The sequence below is a fragment of the Lynx canadensis genome, chromosome A2 (genome assembly GCF_007474595.2).
Source record: "Lynx canadensis isolate LIC74 chromosome A2, mLynCan4.pri.v2, whole genome shotgun sequence".
NCBI classification, from domain to species: Eukaryota; Metazoa; Chordata; class Mammalia; order Carnivora; family Felidae; genus Lynx; species Lynx canadensis.
Genome location: NC_044304.2, coordinates 75,259,520 through 75,279,182, shown reverse-complemented (window position 1 = coordinate 75,279,182; position 19,663 = coordinate 75,259,520). Strand labels below are relative to the sequence as shown.

Here is a 19,663-nt window from a genome sequence, read left to right as displayed (position 1 = left end):
CAGCCCCAACCAGTAGGGGCCGGTTTGACTTCAAGCATTTTCCACGAATCAACCACATTTGATAGAGCAAATAGACCAGAAAAACCCTGAGAAAACAAAACACCAGCCCCTTCCTGCCCCCCACACTGTCCCCTGCACCACCGCCCTCCCCCTCTCTGCACCTGCCAGTGCAGAGCAGAGCCCGCAGGGCTGCCCAGGTCGGGTTGGGGAAGGGAGGGGCTGAGGATTGGAAGCCACAGGGGACACTGAAATCAGCCCACACGGCTCTGGGTCATTTGCTAGTCTCCCCTTTGCCTCTGTGCTTTCCATACACAGAAGCAGTTCCAGATCTCTAGAGGCCCAGGTATTTGGTCTAAAGAGGCCTAATTAAATCCCTGAAAATGAAGGATTGGATGAAAATTAAATTTCCTCCTTTTGTGTATTTGGTGGGTCTTGTGCTGTTTCTACCTCCACTTAGTCTCCAAAAGCACCTGTTTCACAGAAACTGAAGCTGATTGTAAATAAACAAAAAAATCCTTCCCAATTTTAAATGAGACATTATTTTATTCTAGTATATAAAAACTTTTACTTTAGGGGCGCCTGGGTGGCTCAGTCGGTTGGGTGTCCGTCTTCTGCTCAGGTCATGATCTTGCGGTTCCTGAGTTCTTGCCCCATGTCAGGCTCTGTGCTGACAGCTTGGAGACTGGAGCCTGCTTCGAATTCTGTGTCTCCCTCTGTCTCTGTCCCTCCCCTGCTCACGCTCTGTTTCTCTTTCTCTCAAAGATAAACATTAAGAATTTTTAACTTTTACTTTATTTTTTTTAATGTTTATTTATTTTTGAGACAGAGACAGAGCATGAACAGGGGAGGGTCAGAGAGATAGGGAGACACAGAATCTGAAGCAGGCTCCAGGCTCTGAGCTGTCAGCACAGAGCCCAACGCGGGGCTCGAACCCATGGACCATGAGATCGTGACCTGAGCCGAAGTCGGACGCTTAACCGACTGAGCCACCCAGGTGCCCGCCCCTTTTTAACTTTTACTTTAAAAGGATTCATTAGAAAAAGAGAAAAACAATCACTAATTTCTTCACCCACCTACCGTGCATTGAACATTGTGTTTTATACCCACATTTGTAGAAATATACATACACATATAAATGAGTGTCATACTTAATAGTATTATTCCCCAGAAATTATGGTCAAAGGACTGGACAAATATTGTACAAAAAAAGAAACATAAATGGATGCAATCTATGAAAATATGGTTATCCTCACCAGAAAAAACAAAACCACGGTGGAATACTACTTTTCACCTGTCAGGTTACCAAAATCCTGATGTTTGACAAGCACAGTCCTGACACTGACCTACACTGTGGTGGGAAGGGCACAATGGCGTTACCTCTGTCGGGGTAAGTTGGCAATACCTTCAAAATTAAAAGTACACATGTCCAATATTATAAAACAAGATTATAATTTCAGCATATTTTATAATAGTAAAAGATTGGAAAGAATCCATTCGTCTATCACAAGGAACTGATCTTACAAAATGTACGTTCACCAGTAAAATACTGTTCAGCTATGTGTCCCTATATATGGACATAAAAAGAGCTGAAGAATATATAAGTGAGAAAAGCAGAATAATGTATGTTGTATACTACCTGTGTGTTGGAAGAAAATGAGACATATTTGTATTTATGTTTATATGTAAACTCATATTTGCAGAAATAACTCGAAAGATGCACAAGAAAGAAAAATGTGACCTGCAAATGTTTGGGAGGTAGAGACAGTGGTTGAAACAAGATTTCTTAGTTCAATTTTTAGAGTGTTTTGAATTTGAAATCATATGAAGGTATAATCTACCAATTTTATTATGGTCCTACCATGTATATTTCTTCAACAACACTTCCTGATTAATTTTCCGTATCTTTAACAATCTGCATTTTTTTGTAGATGCATGTTAGTCCGTCATGTGACATCATTTAGTTTATTTTTCTGGTTTCTTATTGGGCGTTTGAGTTCATTTGCGACTGTTGTGAATGGTGCTACAGCATTGCACGTAAATCTTAGTGTGTTCATTGTGTGTGTGTGTGTGTGTGTGTGTGTGTGTGTGTGTGTTCTCTATTACTTCTAAAGTATATCTGCCAACAGTAGATACAAATGCTATTGAGGATTTACATGTATTCAGCATAAAAACTCATCGCATTCACAAAACTCCAGGAGATGTGTCGCTGTAAGTCTGTTTTATAAATGGGAAAATTATGGCACAGAGAGTTCAAATAGCTATAGACCCAAGATTTAAACCCAGGCACTTGGGGTCCAGAGTCCAAGCACTTAACCCCTCCAGCACCCTCCCTTCCCATGTTAGTGCAGCTCTCATGGGGTTCTTGTGACATCGGGAAACATGGTGCACGTGAGACACTGGTCCAGGTCTGACACACCAGCCAGGCATGCAACATGTTATAGCCTTTGCCACTGGAGTGTCTTAAACCAAATGAGTCTAATTCAGCTGCCTTTTGAAGGAGTAATAACTTGGGCACCTTCACTGGCTGTGGCTCCCCTGGGGACAGTGCCCCAAAGAAGGCATCACAAGGACTCTCTCAGGGAAATAGTTAGAAATGTGGAATTGGCCATGATTACAACCAATGCTGAATTTGAAGGCTCAGTTGTCATGCTGTTCCTTACCTTAGCCTCTCAGATTTCACCAAATGAAAGAACACAGAGATAAAAGTACACTTTTGATTATTTTTATTATGCCTGTTATGAACAACAGAACAAAACTCAGGTAGCAAAGATGGCAGCTTCCAGAAATGTAAAATAAAAGGCCTCCAGGCAGTTATCTGGATACAGAGCCCCAGGGGCAGCTATAGAAGCTGCACGCCAAGTGTACTCAGAGGCGAGAGTGCTGGGTGGCTGACGGGCTGGTGGGCGTGAAGGAGAGAGCGGTGCTGAAGCCCCCGTGGGTGCCCCCCGGCCCCACCCCTGAGTCACGGCAGAGTCTGTTCTTGGTGCAGAGTGACACTTCCTGTTTGCCCGGCGGTTTGTAAACCCATTCTGCAGTGATGACACATAGAAAAAAGACACATGTGAACTGCAATAACCCACACCCAGAAAGAAAGCCCCACTAGAGCCTCAGCAGACACCTTTAGCGACAATAGCCAGTAAAGAAAAGTGGAGCCTTGGGCCACCATGTGTTACAACTCTTCTCATTGCGGCAGAGTGCTGGTCTCCCAAGCAGACAGTAGGTGATGATGATGGTATAGACCATGCTCTTGACGAGGAGGATGACGTAGGTGTAGTAGGCAGAGGTGTTCGCAAGCTGCAGCCATAGGGGGTCTAAAAGAAGCCATCGGTTAGTTTCACCTGTTGTTTTGAAAGGCTAGGACTTATTAATGGGAGGTAGGTTGTATTATGCAATTCTGATGACCTGGGTAGAAGTGACTTTCCTGTACCAACCCAACCCAACAGTAAACGTCTATACCACTGTCACCCCTACCACCACCACCAAGACAACCCAGAATCCAGCTTGCGGGTCAAGTGAATCAACAACTTCTGTGAAATTCACTTAGTACATTCCAAAGTCTTAAAAAGCAAGGTTATGTTTTAGATGAATGAGTCATCCTGAAAAAAGCATTCGTGATAAGTAGCTTTTACCATTTCTTCACCCCCCAGCATGTCTGTAAGCAACATATTGTAAGCTATTAAGCTAATATGATTTAACCACTAACTAAATGCCAAATATTTAATTTTGAGAGTTTTGTGGGCAAAGCTTTAATCTTACTTAATTTTTCAGTAACCTACGAGATTATTATTTTCATTCCCATTTGACAAATAAATTAAGGACAGAGAAGGAATTTGCCGGGTGTCATACAACTAGTATCACAAGCCAGATCTTAATCCCTGCAACACAATGTTCAAGAATACATTCTTACCAACTCTAATTCTGCACCTCCACATGCAATAAGTACCCCCAGCAACAAACAGTTAAGCAAAAATATAATGATGAATTACTGATTTAGCAGCATCTTAGCCATTACACATTGTGCATTAATGAGATTCCTACCAAGTGTAGGAATTTCCACACTCCGTGGAAATTTGGTGGTGTTCACAGTAGGGTGGGTGGGAGGTTTTACAAGAAGGCATTAGTTGTGGAGAGCACTAGGTGATGAATGGAAGTGTTGAATCATTCACTATATTGTATACCTGAAACTAATATTACACGCTAAGTCAACTAACTGGAATTTAAATAAAAACCTAAAAAAATAACAAAAGAAAATAAAGTGGAAGGGAGTAGTTAATCCAAATTCTCTCCAATGTTAGGAGGTCATAACTAACTCCCTTGTCTTTCCTAAATATTCCTCATTGGAGCTATGATGTTATAGAGTGATTGCCTTTACTATCCTTTGAAATTACCCAGGAAATATATGATGTCAAGAAGTAATTAATGACAATGGTTGTGGGACCAACTGACTACTCAATGAACCAGAAGGCAGGGTCTCTTCCTGTGGAAACTTCTTGTACAGGCTTTATCTCCAGAGAATCAGAACTCCAGAATTATTAGTACTTGGTATAAAAAGGGACGTTGAGAGGTGAGGTACTCATAACTTCTTGCCTTTGGTCAGGTAATATGTTAGCTAAGGTCCTTGGTATTGGATATGGAGGGCAGATCAACAGGGGTAGAACCAATGCTCCTCATCACTTTCTTGCACAGATGTGGGGAGAAAGGGACAGAAACTAGTACTTCTAATGTGTCAGCTAAATGAGATACCCTATGCTAGGCATTCCACATATGTGACCTTACGTCTTCAACAACTGAGGGAGGTGTTATTCATGTTATTCCTGGTTGGCTCAGATAATATAAGTAATGTATCCATATTCATGCAACTAATAATTAAAAGGCTGAGGTTAAAAGTCCAGTTTGTGGCACTTGAAGCCCTGCACCCACACCCACGCCCCATGTGTGCACCTGTCTCAGGGCCTTGGCTTTGGAGTTTCTTGCACTATGATGACATCTTAGAGGAAGAATAGAAAACTGAGTAAGTATATGAACTCTTTTCTCCCCCACTTGTTTTTTGAGAGAAAGAGAGCGAGCGCATGAGTGAGGAACAGGCAGAGACAGAGGGGGACAGAGGATCTGAAGTGGACTCCACGCTGACAGTAGTGAGCCTGATGAGGGGCTCAAACTCGTGAACCAAGAGATCATGACCTGAGCCTAAGTCAGACACTTAACCAACTGAGCCACGCAGATGCCCTAAGTATTTTTAAACCCTCTGTGTTGAAGCCTCAGATCTCACTGTGTGGCATGGTGCAAGGGATTTAATTAATTTTTGATCACTGCCCTCTTGTGTAAAATGGGAATAAAATCCTCCATAGTGAGTATTAAGAGAATTAAACAAAATGCACTCACAGTAACACAACGCCTTCTGTACAAGAACCTCTCAGTGTCGGTTCATGTTACTAAATATGAGCAAGAACACAGACTTAAAAAAATGTAGAAGCAACTCGATACTGTGTTTTCCTCAGTAAAAATAAAGACCACAGAAGCGAATGAAGTCTATTGAGGAAAGACTTCAGAGCCCCTCACTGTACGCCTAAGACTATAAAGTCCTCTCATTCCCAAACCAGCATTTATTGTGTGAAGTTGATCCCTGGGAAATGAAGGACTGACTTAAAGTATCACTCAGTCTATTTTGCAAGATCCTGCCATTATGAGGCTTCTATCTGAAGCCAGGGAAGTTCAAAAGTAAAGCTGATCAGGAGGAAAAATGCATATGATACATATGATACATATGATAAAGGCAAAGATACAAAGCCTTACCATTTTCATCTTTCAGAGAAGCTTCTATAGAATCAATGACAGCGAGCTCTACAAGATATAAGAACAAGTATTATTCAATTGTTCATATTCATTATTTGATATGTGTCTGTGTTGGGGCTGAAAAGAAGAAAAGAAAGAAGAAAAAGGAAAAAAAGAAAAAGAATGAAGGAAGGAGAGAGGGAGGGAGGAAGGAAAAGAGAGAGGCAGAAAGAAAAGAAAGGGAGAGAGGGGAAGGAAGGAAGGAAGGAAGGAAGGAAGAAAGAAAGAAAGAAAGGGAGAGAGAGAAAGGGAGAGAGAGGAAGGAGGGAAGGGAAAGAAGAGAGAAAGAGGAAGGAAGGAAGATAGGAAGGAATGAGGAGGGGAAAGAGGGAGGGAAGAAGGCAGAATCTGTCAATCCAGATAGAGCCATTACAAATATGAGCCCCACAATTCCAGAAATGGTTGACCTGATTTTATATAATTCAGTAGATAATTCATAGATTGTGTTTCTACACATGAAGACGTTGAAGTTCATGAATGATGCATTTTTTTTCTTTTTTTCTCACAACTAGTGGGTAATGTCTGAGACTATCTTGTTTTCTTCCTGTGCTCATAGCTCCTAGCACAGTGCCTGCCTCAAAGTAAGTGTTCTGTAAATACTTGTTGAATTAAAATAATAAAAAAATAGAAAAAGTGATTGCTATACAGTCCTCAGCACCCACTGCTGACATGAAGGGATACTACCAAAATAATTCTTCCAACCCTGGAATCCACAGCAGAATTTTACATGTTGGGAGAAGTTTGGTTTACATAATTCTCCCATAGAAGCAAAGAAAAGCAGCCCTACCTTTCAAACCCTGCACTCCCCAGTAACCCCAACTCCTGCACATGATTTTCTGGAGTGGAGCTGTTTAAAGACGTGAGAGCAATGCTAATGAAAGCCAATACCTATTGAGTGATTATGACCTGACCGTGCCAGGCACTGTGTGAAAGGTTCACTTGCATTGTCTCACCTGATCCCTCAGTCACACTGATGTGAGTTGAATCTGGAGGGCTCCATGTTACACACAAGGAAATATGGTTTAGAGAGTCTCACTTGCCCAGACTCGTACCAGAAATTGGCTGAGCCAGCACTCACATGACAATTATGGGAGCTTAGATGAGCTAGAGCAAGTGAGAAGTACCTTGGGACACAATCCACAGAAATCGAACATACCTCCAGCACTGTGGACTCTCAGACATCATCTCTTCTAGTACCTTAATCGTTCTTGCAAGTGACCCTTTTTATAACAGAAGCTCAGCATTTCAGTGCATTCTTTCCGGGGACAGAAAGATACACTGAGTAATAATTATAGTTTTCTGAATATATAAAACCTGAGGTGAGGGTTGTATTTCTCTACAATGTTTAAAAAAAAAAAAAAAAGCCCAACATACATAATAAAACAAAATTCCTTTAAAAAGATCACTGAATCGGGCTCTGTGCTGACCGCTCAGAGCCTGGAGCCTGCTTCAGATTCTGTGTTTCCCTGTCTCTCTGCACCTCCCCCACTCACACTCTGTGTCTCTCTGTCTCTCAAAAATAAATAAACATTAAAAAAAATTTAAAAAGGTCATTGACCATGGGATGCAGGAAGAGAGAGTTACAAGGTTGTTTTTGTTTATCGTTTTTCCACTCGATGTGTCCTTGTCCATACACACATGGTTCTGGGATGCAATTTTACACACTCCACACAATCCTGTTTTGGGGGTGTGCTTAAAAATGGGTTTGAGGTGCAGTCTTTGGGGTAAATCCCCAAAATAAAAATGTTTGTGTAATCATATTTAGATGTTAAAGTATCCTTAAGAACTAATTTAAAAATTTTTTTCAATGTTTATTCATTTTTGAAAGACAGAGACAGAGCACAAGCAGGGGTGGGGCAGAGATAGAGGGCACATAATCTGAAGCAGGATCCAGGTTCTGAGCTGTCAGCACAGAGCCCGACATGGGGCTCGAACTCACGAACCGCAAGATCATGACCTGAGCCAAAGTTGGATGCTCAACCGAGTGAGCCACCCAGGCACCCCTCCTTAAGAGCTACTTTTAAAGTGTCTTAAAAGTCCCTTTCTATTTTATATGGTGCCTTTACTCATTAAAAGAGAAATAAGAATCTCTTATCACCATGCATTGATTGAGGTAAAAGCAGTAAGGTAGCAATTTTTCAAATTAAAATCTGTGTATGTACCCTAGGTTCTCTTTCTCCATGCAAGTTGATTGAAAACTTGGACCAGATTAGTTTTATCTCTTCAAAAGCATGGATTTGTTGTCCTATATATTTTTAGCTTTCATCAAAAATAAAAACAACAAGCAGCAAACCTTTAGCAATAGAAATTTGTTGTAGAATGGTATCAGAAATGCCTTTGTTAGCTTTGTTGCTATGAGAAGACCTTGGGAGACATTCCTTTCAGAAATTAATTCTCAGGGAAAACACATCAAATTAGAACTTCCCTCTTTTCAGTAATCATCACCATGAAACTTACTGTGTTTTTACTTTGATCACTATAAAAATCAATATCTAAAGGACATTAGCCCAAGGGCTACATTAAACTTGTGCTTTGCTCATTTGCCTCCTCTCTGTTTCTTAGCTGTAGAAATTTTAAAAAATTAGGGCTGTTTGCACTCTTACCTCAGTTAGTTTTAGGAGAGGATGCACATAAATACAAGAAGCACATGAATAAATGCATTCATGTTATATTTTCAAAAGCAAGCATTTTCACTGACATGATTGTATTTCTTCTTCATCACAGCCGGGGAGAAAGCAGAGATAAATGTGCAACCCTAATTTGATCATTGGAAACACTAAGGATCCAAGAAGATAAAGATTCATTTCAACAGTTTTAAGCGGTACACAGCAAAGGTCTTTGCACATTTAGTTACGTGCGTGTTCCCCCTGCTTCCAAAGGGCTTGGTAACCACAGAGAAAACTACAAACTAGTCCTGTCCAGTGGGCCCTCTTGGGCCATGGTCTCTTATGTCAAGGCTCAGGACTTGACTTCTGAGTCTAGAGGTTATTGGATCACAGCCAAGTGCCCACGCTATCAAAAAATGATCAGCATTTGTACCAATGGTGATCCTACGGGACACCATGGCTGAATCACAAGTGACCGTGAGTGATTAGAAAACGTGTATTCACTCTACTGTAGTGATCCTCCTGGGGACAGTGGTCCATCCTGCATCCTTTCCAGGCCTGGCACACACTCGTTCTGCAGTGTTTGCTGGGCAGCATTTCCCAGGGGTAGAAATACATCCATTGTGTAGAATGGAAGAATGTTTGTACACATAACCTCATTCATCTCTACTTACCAAATTTCACCTTACAGCAGTACATAAAATTCAAATCTAAAAAACCCAAGACCATACTAAGACCTCAGCAACCAAATTATACTTTTTTTTTTGTTGAGCTGCGCTCTGGCTCTTCAAATGAACAGCATTTTGTCACATACAGCTCGTTGTTTATGGGTTATACTTTGAGTACAGCAAGATTGAAATGAGAGGGACTTGGCTGGGTAGAACATTCTTGAACGATGTGTAATTGTTCTTATTTTCTGATCAAGTAAGATCCTTAGAAATGGACTCTCTTGAACATTTATTGTGTGTGAGGTTGCTAGGTGCCTTTACATGTACTGTTTCATTTAACCCAAACAATGATGCTAAAAACATCACTGTAACCTTAATATTTTGGGTGATGAAACTGAGGTGAAAAGGCTAAATGAATTTTTCTTTTTCTTTTTCTTTGTATGTTCCAAAACCCATAGTATTTTAGTTCTATGGAGAAATAGCAGGGCATTTATGCTACCATTAGGTAACAACATTTAAGAAAGATTTATATTTGTTTCTTTTCATTAATATTTGACAGAAAAGGTAGGCTACTGGAATGTTATATACTATATTATATTATATTATATTATATTATATTATATTATTATACTACATTATATTCTACTTAGATTAGATTAGATTAGATATGCACATACCTTTTTTCATTGAGTGAAAAGCAATCTCATGATCAACCCCTCCTTTATTAGTCTCATGTGTGAAGATACATTTGTGTTCTTTATTTATTGACTTTTTAGTGCGCGTCAACCAGGTGTATTTCATGTATGTGTCCTTCGTCTTCATGGTGTTTCCCTGCTGGGATATCAGAATTCTTTTGCTGTTCTTTTCTTTCCAGTCTATCTTGACAACATCAGGGAAGAAATTCTCAAGAAGACAAAGATACGTTCCAGTCCTATCGAATTTTATTTCAGCCATCGAAGGAAGAAAGAGTGTGGGCTTGGGGGAAGTGTCTGCATCAAGGCTTCTATCTGTGGGGGGAAATGGAATAACAGTTAAAAACATTATTAGAGAAACACAAACATTGTGTGGTTTGGAACCACCTAGCACAGAGTGAAATGAAAGAAAGTTGCCATAGTATTCCTGCTTACCATGGTCTTTCATCCACAGTGGTTATGAGTTGCTCACTTTCTTAGTTTCCATGGGAAAACAGGTACAAGAGGTCATGTAACTTTCCCAAAGTCACAGCTAATAAGTAAGTGGTAGAGTGTGGATAAACATGAGATTTTTTAAAACCGTATACATAGTCACTTTTTGAATGGGAATCTACTTCCACACATACTTGACAATCTATCAAGTTGAACTCTTAGGTTCAAATATGGATCCCATGCCCACTTCTAAAGTAGTGGAATCCTCCTCCTTGACTTCTGATTTTATAGGACAACTCACTATCCCGCCTGAATCACGCAGTTTTTTTGAGTAGGACAATGTTTAAAGCTGCACCTCCAAATTACTTACAATGCCTTGAATTTAGAAGCAACGTGGCAACATATACAAAACTGCTATTAAAAAACTCTGATGGGCGTCTGGGTGGCGCAGTCGGTTAAGCGTCCGACTTCAGCCAGGTCACGATCTCGCGGTCTGTGAGTTCGAGCCCCGCGTCAGGCTCTGGGCTGATGGCTCGGAGCCTGGAGCCTGTAGCCTGTTTCCGATTCTGTGTCTCCCTCTCTCTCTGCCCCTCCCCCGTTCATGCTCTGTCTCTCTCTGTCCCAAAAATAAATAAACGTTGAAAAAAAAAATTTTTTTAAAAAAACCTCTGATTATTTTCAGAAATGCCTTTATATTAGCTTCATGGAATAACACTTACCAGAATTTGGTTTTGCTGTGGAAAATGGTCACTAAAAGCACATTTTGTATTGGAATTTCATTTGAAGTTCAAGTGTGACTAGGAAGACATCGTATTTTGACTCTCAGAGTCTCCACTCAAAGCATAATCTTCCTAGAAAGCTGCTGAACTGTTTACAATGCCACAATAATTGGTGATGTCAGCTGCTGAATAAAGTTTTATGTAAGTAGTGTAGTGTTAACAGTTAGGGTTTTAGAGTTTCCTGTAGACGTAATGGCAGAATTACATAACAAAACATCATAGTTTTCAAGGGCATATGTTGGTATGTTAGTTGATCACACATTTACTATTAATGATTGAAATGATAAATGTTAGAATCCTTTCAAAATTGATTTCCAACTGAAATGCAAATGCTTTACTGATATTCTCTTTGGGCTAGTTTGGAGTTAGTTTAACAGTCCAATGGACAATTTCTTAAGAAAAAAGCAGTCAGATTTCTCATTTGAGAAGTACAAGTAAAAAAATTATTTTTTTGGGGGGGTACTGTTAATACTCAATTTTATTTTTTTTTTTAGGAAAAAAATTTTTTGAAAATTTCTACCTGTGTAACAAAGCTCCTGATTTTTATACTAAGTCAGTAAGCAAAGGATGAGTTTTTATTTGTGCTGCAGGTAGAATTAGGGCATAATGTGCTTATTTTAAGTTTATACATCTTGCTTGTAGTACAAATAGTTTTTTATTCATTATAACAATAAGATACTGTATATTTCTCCAGCCATATACTCTGCTTTTAATTTAAAAAACATGCTAGATAGACAAGATTAATTTTTCAGTTGTACATGACATTTACATAATTTTAGCCTGCAGTCAATATATTAAGGAATCTAATTTTCATCTTAGAAAATTTGTGGGTTTTTTTTTTTAATAGGAATACTTCTGATTCCTGATAGTATACAACTTTAAAATCAAATGATGAACTTGAGAAGTTTCTGGATGGTAACATACTATTTCTAACTATTGTCTCTTTTCCTTTTTTTTAAATTTTTATTTTAAAAATTTCTTTTTAACGTTTATTATTGAGAGACAGAGACAGAGCATGAGCATGGGAGGGGCAAAGAGAGAGGGAGACACAGAATCCAAAGCAGGCTCCAGGCTCTGAGCTGTCAGCACAGAGCCCAATGCGGGGCTTGAGCCCACAAACCATGAGATTGTGACCTGAGCTGAAACCAAGAGTAGGATGGCCAACCTGCTGAGCCACCCACACGCCCCGAGGTTGATAGTTTTTCAAGTCTAACTGAAGAGGACTTGAAACTTCAGAGAAGATGTTTGCAAATCCCACTCTGCCACACAGATGCTAAACATGCGCCATTCAAACGCATTAAAATGCCAGAGCCTAAGGTGAGGTTTACTTCCCAACACAATCCCTCAGGTTGCCTTATGTCCTTGGGCAACGTCCTCAGTAGAGGAAGCTCTTCTACTGCTCTGCTTTGATCAAACAATACTGCTTGGACAAGATATCAACCTGAAATAAACCCAATGCTCGTTTCAGAGGTAGCGCTGGTAACATGGATTTGGCAAATATTACTTGGGACGAAAAGCGCTACACTTTACGCTTACATCGCACAAGTATAGAATAGTGAAGTGAATGAAAAAAATGTTTTTTTAAAAAATTTTGTAAGTGAGTAATTTTCTCTTCAGATAAAAGATCCAGTGACAGCATCATAACGGGATGCCCAAACAGAAACTCGGACCCGGAGACAACTCAGGAATTTGCTCTAAAGTGGATGTTTTAGATGCATATGAAAAGTCTGAACAAAATTTGTAATGAAATGTGAGGGCAGAAAAAGCAATATTTCTGAAGTGATGCTGTACTGATATCATTTTTAACTTTGTAGGTATAATTCAATTAAGATATTAAATATACAAATGAATACTTGACTTTTTATCTATATCACTGTAAGTTTATATATTTAAGTTCTGAAACTTCCTCCCTATTTCTCTATGTCTGGATATTTCCACTGAAAAATGAGAGATCACCTTTTATTCAGGCTAGCAGTCTTTAAAGTGAGGCTTATTACAGTCTCATCATTTTTACAAGCAGGTGACAATGAGTCTTAGAAGTTGGAAGTATTTCATAAATCTGACCATTTGTTCTAAAATGACATGTAGACTAGATGGTAATTAACATATTTTTCTGTACTCCTGATTTCATTAAAAAACTCCAGTGGGGGGGCGCCTGGGTGGCGCAGTCGGTTAAGCGTCCGACTTCAGCCAGGTCACGATCTCGCGGTCCGTGAGTTCGAGCCCCGCGTCAGGCTCTGGGCTGATGGCTCGGAGCCTGGAGCCTGTTTCCGATTCTGTGTCTCCCTCTCTCTCTGCCCCTCCCCCGTTCATGCTCTGTCTCTCTCTGTCCCAAAAATAAATAAACGTTGAAAAAAAAAATTTAAAAAAAAAAAAAAAAAAACCTCCAGTGGGTAGTAATTTGAATTCTTGAAATTGTCATTCTTTATCTCTGACAACCTAATTTTTATAGTAGCTATTTCCATATTTAATTTCATTTAGTCTTTGTAACATCCTCTTGAGATGGTTGTTACATTGATAGAATGAATGGAAGGAAAGATGGCAAATATTAACAGCAATAAGTGTCACTGAAAATTTTTAATTTTTTTCTTTATTTTTCTATTTTCCAATTTTTTCCATGATAAGCATTTATTATTTTTATAATTTTAAGAAAGCAATAATGACTGAATCAAAATTTAATCACTAAAGGATGGTTATCCAGAAAGTGATAGATCCAGATCCACAGTCTATATTTTGTGTACCACATTCTCCTAAAAGACATCTTTCAGGACTCCATGAATTATATCTAGGTCACCATTATTTAATTAGATTGTAAGAATTTACATTGATTACGTAGTCAATTGGAAAAAGGACCAGAAGCTTGCTTTTCAGCTTATGAGTTCATTTGTGCCTATGATCACAGCCATTAAGGAAAACACGATATATCATCTTTCATTTTTTTCAATGTTTTACCACCTTTGAGAAAATTCTTAAAAATTTTTATTTGACTCACCTAGTACGCTAGCCATCCCTGTGAGAAATTCTCCCCCCTCAGGCAAAATTTCATTTCTAAGGCTAATGAAGAATGAACAAATTTAATACTGCATTTAGGGGAAAAAGCCTAACTTTTCACATTTTTAAATATGTTTACACAGGTAAATATTTCGATATTTGATATTAATTATCCTTTGACAAAACACAAGTTTAGCAATTTTTTTTGTTCATCCTTTTTTCTACCATTTATTTATTTTTGAGAGAAAGAGCCAGAGCATGAGTGGGGGAGGGACAGAGAGAGAGAGGGAGACACAGAATCCGAAGCAGGCTCCAGGCCCCAAGCTGTCAGCACAGAGCCCGATGGGGGGCTTGAACCCACGAACTGTGAAATCGTGACCTGAGTGGAAGTCGGACACTTAACCGACTGAGCCACCCAGGCACCCTGTGTTCATTCTTTTCCATTAGTTATTTTTGGATTTAAATGAATAAGATAAACTTCTTTACAAAACTTTCAACACAGAAAACCCAAATGGCCCTAAGATCTCCATCTCTTAGAAACCCCCAGTTGCTGTCGCAAGTTAGCTCCTTGTCAATGTCCTTCACGGGAGCTCAGGTGGCAACTACCCCCAAGGACTGGGACACAGTCACCTACCTCTCCAAGGATCCTGCTGCCATTTGTGACCAAACTGGGACTGAATCCTAGAATTCTGAGCTGGCACCAGCACCTAGCCTTCCGCCCCTGCATCCCCTGCCTCCCCTCCCTACGTTATACAGAAGAATGAAAGAATATTTACCTGTGACCCTGAGCAGTGTGCCAGGACCGAACACTTTGTTGCCCCAGCTATACCAGCCATACCCATCATACCACTCCCACTGTCTGAAAAGCTTGTACAGAAATCTCCCTTTGTGCCACCTTTTAAAATTGTGCGCACATTTTTTCAATATTTATATAAACATATAAAAAGTAGGTCCTGCTAACATTACACAAAGATGAACCTCAAGCAACATCACATCAGAGATGAACTTAGTCAAGAATGGATGAACTGACCTCTCTCTGCCTGGGCAGCTGGGTTGTGTCTTTCCATCTCGCTCACACGCATTGGAGAATATGGTTTTACCTTCTCTCGACATTTTCCTGACCCTTAGAAATCTCTTCCCTTAAAAGACTTTGTCGTGCAATATCGCTTCTTTTATTAGAGTATAATTTGCAGTTATTATTTATTTTGTTTTTGAAGAGGAACAAAAAAGTATTTAATAAATGAATCTTCAATATTTTTACATGTTTTTTTTCTTATTTCTAGGTATTGAGGGGTCGCTATCTTGTTTGACTGTAGGTAAATTCTTTCCAGAATCCAAGCCCCACTGATGGTAGACCAGATGAGTAGTTACAGTCTGAAATATTAATAATAATCTCTTAATCTATTCATTCCTGAAAGACTGCCTGTTTGAACATGAAATTACCCCAACAGTTTCCAGGCATTGATTTAAAATCCTGAGATGCTCATGGGGTGCCAGGGTGGCCCAGTCGGTTAAACGTCCGACTTTAGCTCAGGTTGCAATCTCACAGTTTATGGGTTCAAGCCCCACGTCGGGCTCTGTGCTGACAGCTCAGAGCCTGGAGCCTGCTTCGGATTCTGTGTCTCCTCCTCTCTCTGCCCCTCCCCTACTCATGCTTACTCTCTCTCTCTCAAAAATAAATAACATTACAAATTTTTTTAAATCAAATCAAATCAAATCAAATCAAATCAAATCAAATCAAATGCTGAGCTGCTCATCAGAGGATCCTGTCTGGTCTGGTCTTTTTGCCACTGCCCCGGCCTGAACAGAAAGGCAGCTGTGGGTCATGCGGCCAAGTCCTGCTTGTAGGTCACCTGCTCCAGCTGTCCTGCCCAAGTCAGTGTTTCTGGCGCACTTGGTGCCGATGCGGAAAGAAGACTGAATGCGATGGTGTGGAAAGGACTTGTCATTTTATAGCAATACCCTAAGAATCACATTTTGAAAATCTAATGAATGCGTATTCAGCATGAATTACTGGATATTTTGGGGGGAGGAGAGGCCATTTTAATGCCATGATTGGAAGCAGAAGCATTGTTTTCTGTATGAGGAGCAGTATAATTATGAGCTATTACTAATTAAGCATTCAACTAAAGAGTCTATTTTATTTTTAAAAATTTTTTTTTAATGTTTATTTATTTTTTGACAGAGAGAGAGAGACAGAGCATGAGCGGGGGTGGGGCAGAGAGCGAGGGAGACACAGAATTGGAAGCAGGCCCCAGGCTCTGAGCTGTCAGCACAGAGCCCGACGCGGGTCTCCAACTCACAGACTGCGAGATCATGACCTGAGCCGAAGTCAGACGCTCAACCGACTGAGCCACCCAGGCGCCCCTAAAGAGTCTATTTGAAAGGTCAGGCTGCACATGAGTAAATATCGACATATAAAAACATGGCTAAATGTTTCTAGTATCACATCATGGCCTACACCATGCATTCTGGGATGGACAGGTCTCTGTTGGATCTCACTTTTTTGACATAGTAACTCGCCATGTGAGTTAAGGCAAATGACTGACCTTCTCCAGACCCCACTTTCCACATCTGTGAACTTGGAATACGAGGATTTTCTGTATAGGGCTGTTGAGGAATGAATGAGATAAGGAGCTGAAACTAGTCAGTATGGTATCTGGCCCTCAGTGAAACGTAGCTAATATTATTCTCTTCAAGGGGGTGGTTTCAGGCCATTTTATCCAAATTTTCCACCAAACAAAACATCTGGATTTTATAAGCAATAGGTATTATACAAATTAATAAAGAGAGCTCATGAATCCAAGACTTTCTCTGTCTTACAGCTACATGCCGAAAAGGGATTGTGGCCTGAAGAAGCCACGATCTAGAATACTTGTCCTGTAGACCAAAAGCTTTTTGAGTGTTGGGGCTGTGTCTTTTTTACTCTTCATCTCTAGCATCCAACACGGAAACTGTGTTCAATAAGTGTTTCCTGAGATAATAAATGAACAAATGAAAACGTAAACCCAGGCAGATGGACTTTTTCTATGGACTTTGGAGTTGAAATGGTTTATTGAGCTCACAAAATCCATTAAACTGGACTGTCGCTAGGCAATATCACGAGACTCACAATAGCACAAATTTCGACTAGTCTCAGGCTGCCCTCTAAGAAGCTAGAGTAATAAGAATTAATGGGATTATTGACATTTTGTAGTCATTTACTGTAAGAGTAAATTATTTTTCAACTGCTAAAAGCTGAAAGCAAAAGCAGTTACAGAATTTGGCAGGTTATTAGAGAAAGAAGCACTAGTCATTAAGAACGGAGCACTATTCATACTAAAAGGAACTTAATCAAAGTGTCTGTCTCTTCAGAGACCATCTACAAAAAAAGCAGCTTGAACCATTAACTCACACCAATGGTTTATAGACACAGTCCTAAAAATCATTTTAATTTCAAGACTGAGTCTATTTTTGTGTGTATATTTTTCTAAAAGTAGAAGTTCGCTCCACTTGCAAGCAGAGAAGTTAATAACCGTTTGCAAAGTAGTTTTATTTCCATGTAGAGTGGCTGTAGCTGCGAAATTGCTGCCCATAAGCTGCTCTGATCCTAAATTGTTTTTTTCTAAAAAACATGTATCAGTTTTTTTATTCACACGATCAAAGCAGAACAAAGTTACTTACCCGGGGGAGTTACTATGACCTTAGTTCCTTCTGCAAATACCATGATCCAGCCTGATTCATCACACTGGTTAGAACTTCTACAAAAATGTCAGCCTTGTCCTGAGCCTCATGGCATGACTGGCAAGTAGAAACCTGGTCCTGGCAACTTGATCTTCTGAGTTCCCTTGGAAGTCCTTGAATATAGGCTTCATGGCGTCTGACATTTTATAAATTTTCCTCAGATTAGTTGGCAAAAATGTCTGTTTTCCAAGGAGCCAGTAATTACTGAAAGTGCTGATAGAAAATGGAAACAATGAAAGCACCAGTAAAAAAGAGAGATTGGAAGTAACTAGGCAACCAACCAGTTATCTAAATTACCAGGAAAAGTGTTCAGAGAATTAAGATGTTTTGATTTCCAGGTGTTCGAGTGTGTGAAACTGCTTAGAGATCTCATCAAAGGCAAAAAACCCTTCTGTTCTCACAAACACCAAGCCTGCTCCGTTAGCAATCTGGGATTGTGTTTCTGAAAGAGGAAACTCTTCAGTAACCAGAAATACAAACATACCAACAGAAATATACTCGAGAAGTGTGAACAGTGTTCTCCATTTTAAAATCAGCTACTTTTACCATTTGACAACATGATTCTCTACCACACAGTGCAAAAATGAGAAAATAATTTGTTAGGACATTTTTTCCTGGAATAAAAGAAGAAAATTGTAGAAGTCCGTCTTCTATGAAATACTAGATTCCTATTTAAACCATAATTTGAAAACAAAATCCGGTTCTCTGATATGTTGAAAAAAAGAAGCCTCTTGGAAGTTATTCTGTGGTCTTTGGAAATGCACATGTAGCCCTATCTCTGTGGTTAACTAGCTTTGGACAAGACATTTGCCATCTCTGGGTTCCCATGTCTCCGCTTGTTGTGTGGGCACTGGGCTATGTGTGTCCAACAGGCCCTTCCTCTTCCAACAGCTCATAAACCTGTGATTAAGAGCAGGAAAGGGCCTGCTGTGGTTGCTCAAGTGAGAAAGGAGTTGAGGGTTAGTAATAAAGAAGGTTTTCTTACAAGTCCTTCTGACTCTATGACATTGTGAGATTCCAGCAGGTACACTAGCAGGTATCTTCATCAGACTGGAGGACCTTACTGATTATCAGGTAAAAGACTCTGTTGCCTTTCCCGTGTGTGTACAAGCCAGAAATGGTAATATTGGTTGAGCCATACAGGATTCGTTTCAGAGCCTCTGCTTCTTTTGGTTGTTACTGGTGGACGATGGTCTTCAAGAGAGTAACCCAGACTGCTTACAATGTATATAAACTGTTCTTTCTGTTAGGTAAAGGAGAGTCGATCCTGAGGGATGCTTATTTTGGTGTCTCCATTTGGAAAGCATGGGAGTGAAATCAGAAGCACTTGAACAAGTTGAAAGTGGACATAAAAACAGTGAAAAGACAGTCAACCTACAAGCCCAAGCCAAAGACACACAAATCCATGGGGTTGGCATTGCCAGTAACTAATCAGGACTGGGGAATCAGTGGCAGCCCTCATTTTTCAGAGGCAAGGAAGGAGAGGAAGATTTACTTTAGAACCAATGACATACTTCCTCAGTAAGACCTATGTCAGTGTTATTTTATTATGTTCCTGTATAAAGAAATATGAGATCCCAGAAAACCTCACCAAGACATCTGTGTAATGATAATTCAATATTATCTTCCCTTTGGGGTAAATACCTTCACATTTTTCCTTTAGGTTTTGCTTCAAACACATGTACCCTTAAGCTCTTTTTCATCTCTGAGTTATATATTTTTCACCAAATTTTGTGAGTGTGGGAGCTATATGGCTATCATGAGAATTGGAAGAAAACTCTTACTACTATGTAATAAGAAATGAGATAATAACCCCAAAATATTATGCAGAAGTATCTACATTTTATAGGTCATTAGTTTATAGAAAGTTCCCAAAGCTTGGTGAAATTGAACTAATATTATAGTTACTGCTTTAGGTGTTATGACATTATTGTCCTCTG

General features: G+C 39.7%; 1 protein-coding gene and 1 long non-coding RNA gene across 2 annotated transcripts in view; both read right to left on the bottom strand.

The window, feature by feature from the left end:
- Positions 1–2,706: 2,706 nt before the first annotated feature.
- The window catches only part of LOC115508747, a 240,454-nt gene continuing 223,497 nt past the window's right edge, over positions 2,707–19,663 (bottom strand). The window contains exon 7 of the mRNA XM_030307729.1: positions 2,707–3,311. Within this exon, the coding sequence (XP_030163589.1) occupies positions 3,121–3,311 (191 nt within the window). The 3' untranslated portion in view covers positions 2,707–3,120. The remainder of the gene's footprint in view (positions 3,312–19,663) is intronic.
- LOC115508752 lies at positions 12,342–13,729 on the bottom strand. The gene is made up of 2 exons (XR_003967102.1): positions 13,394–13,729; positions 12,342–13,147 (listed from the first exon to the last, which is right to left on the bottom strand). It is a non-coding gene; the product is annotated as an uncharacterized LOC115508752 (long non-coding RNA).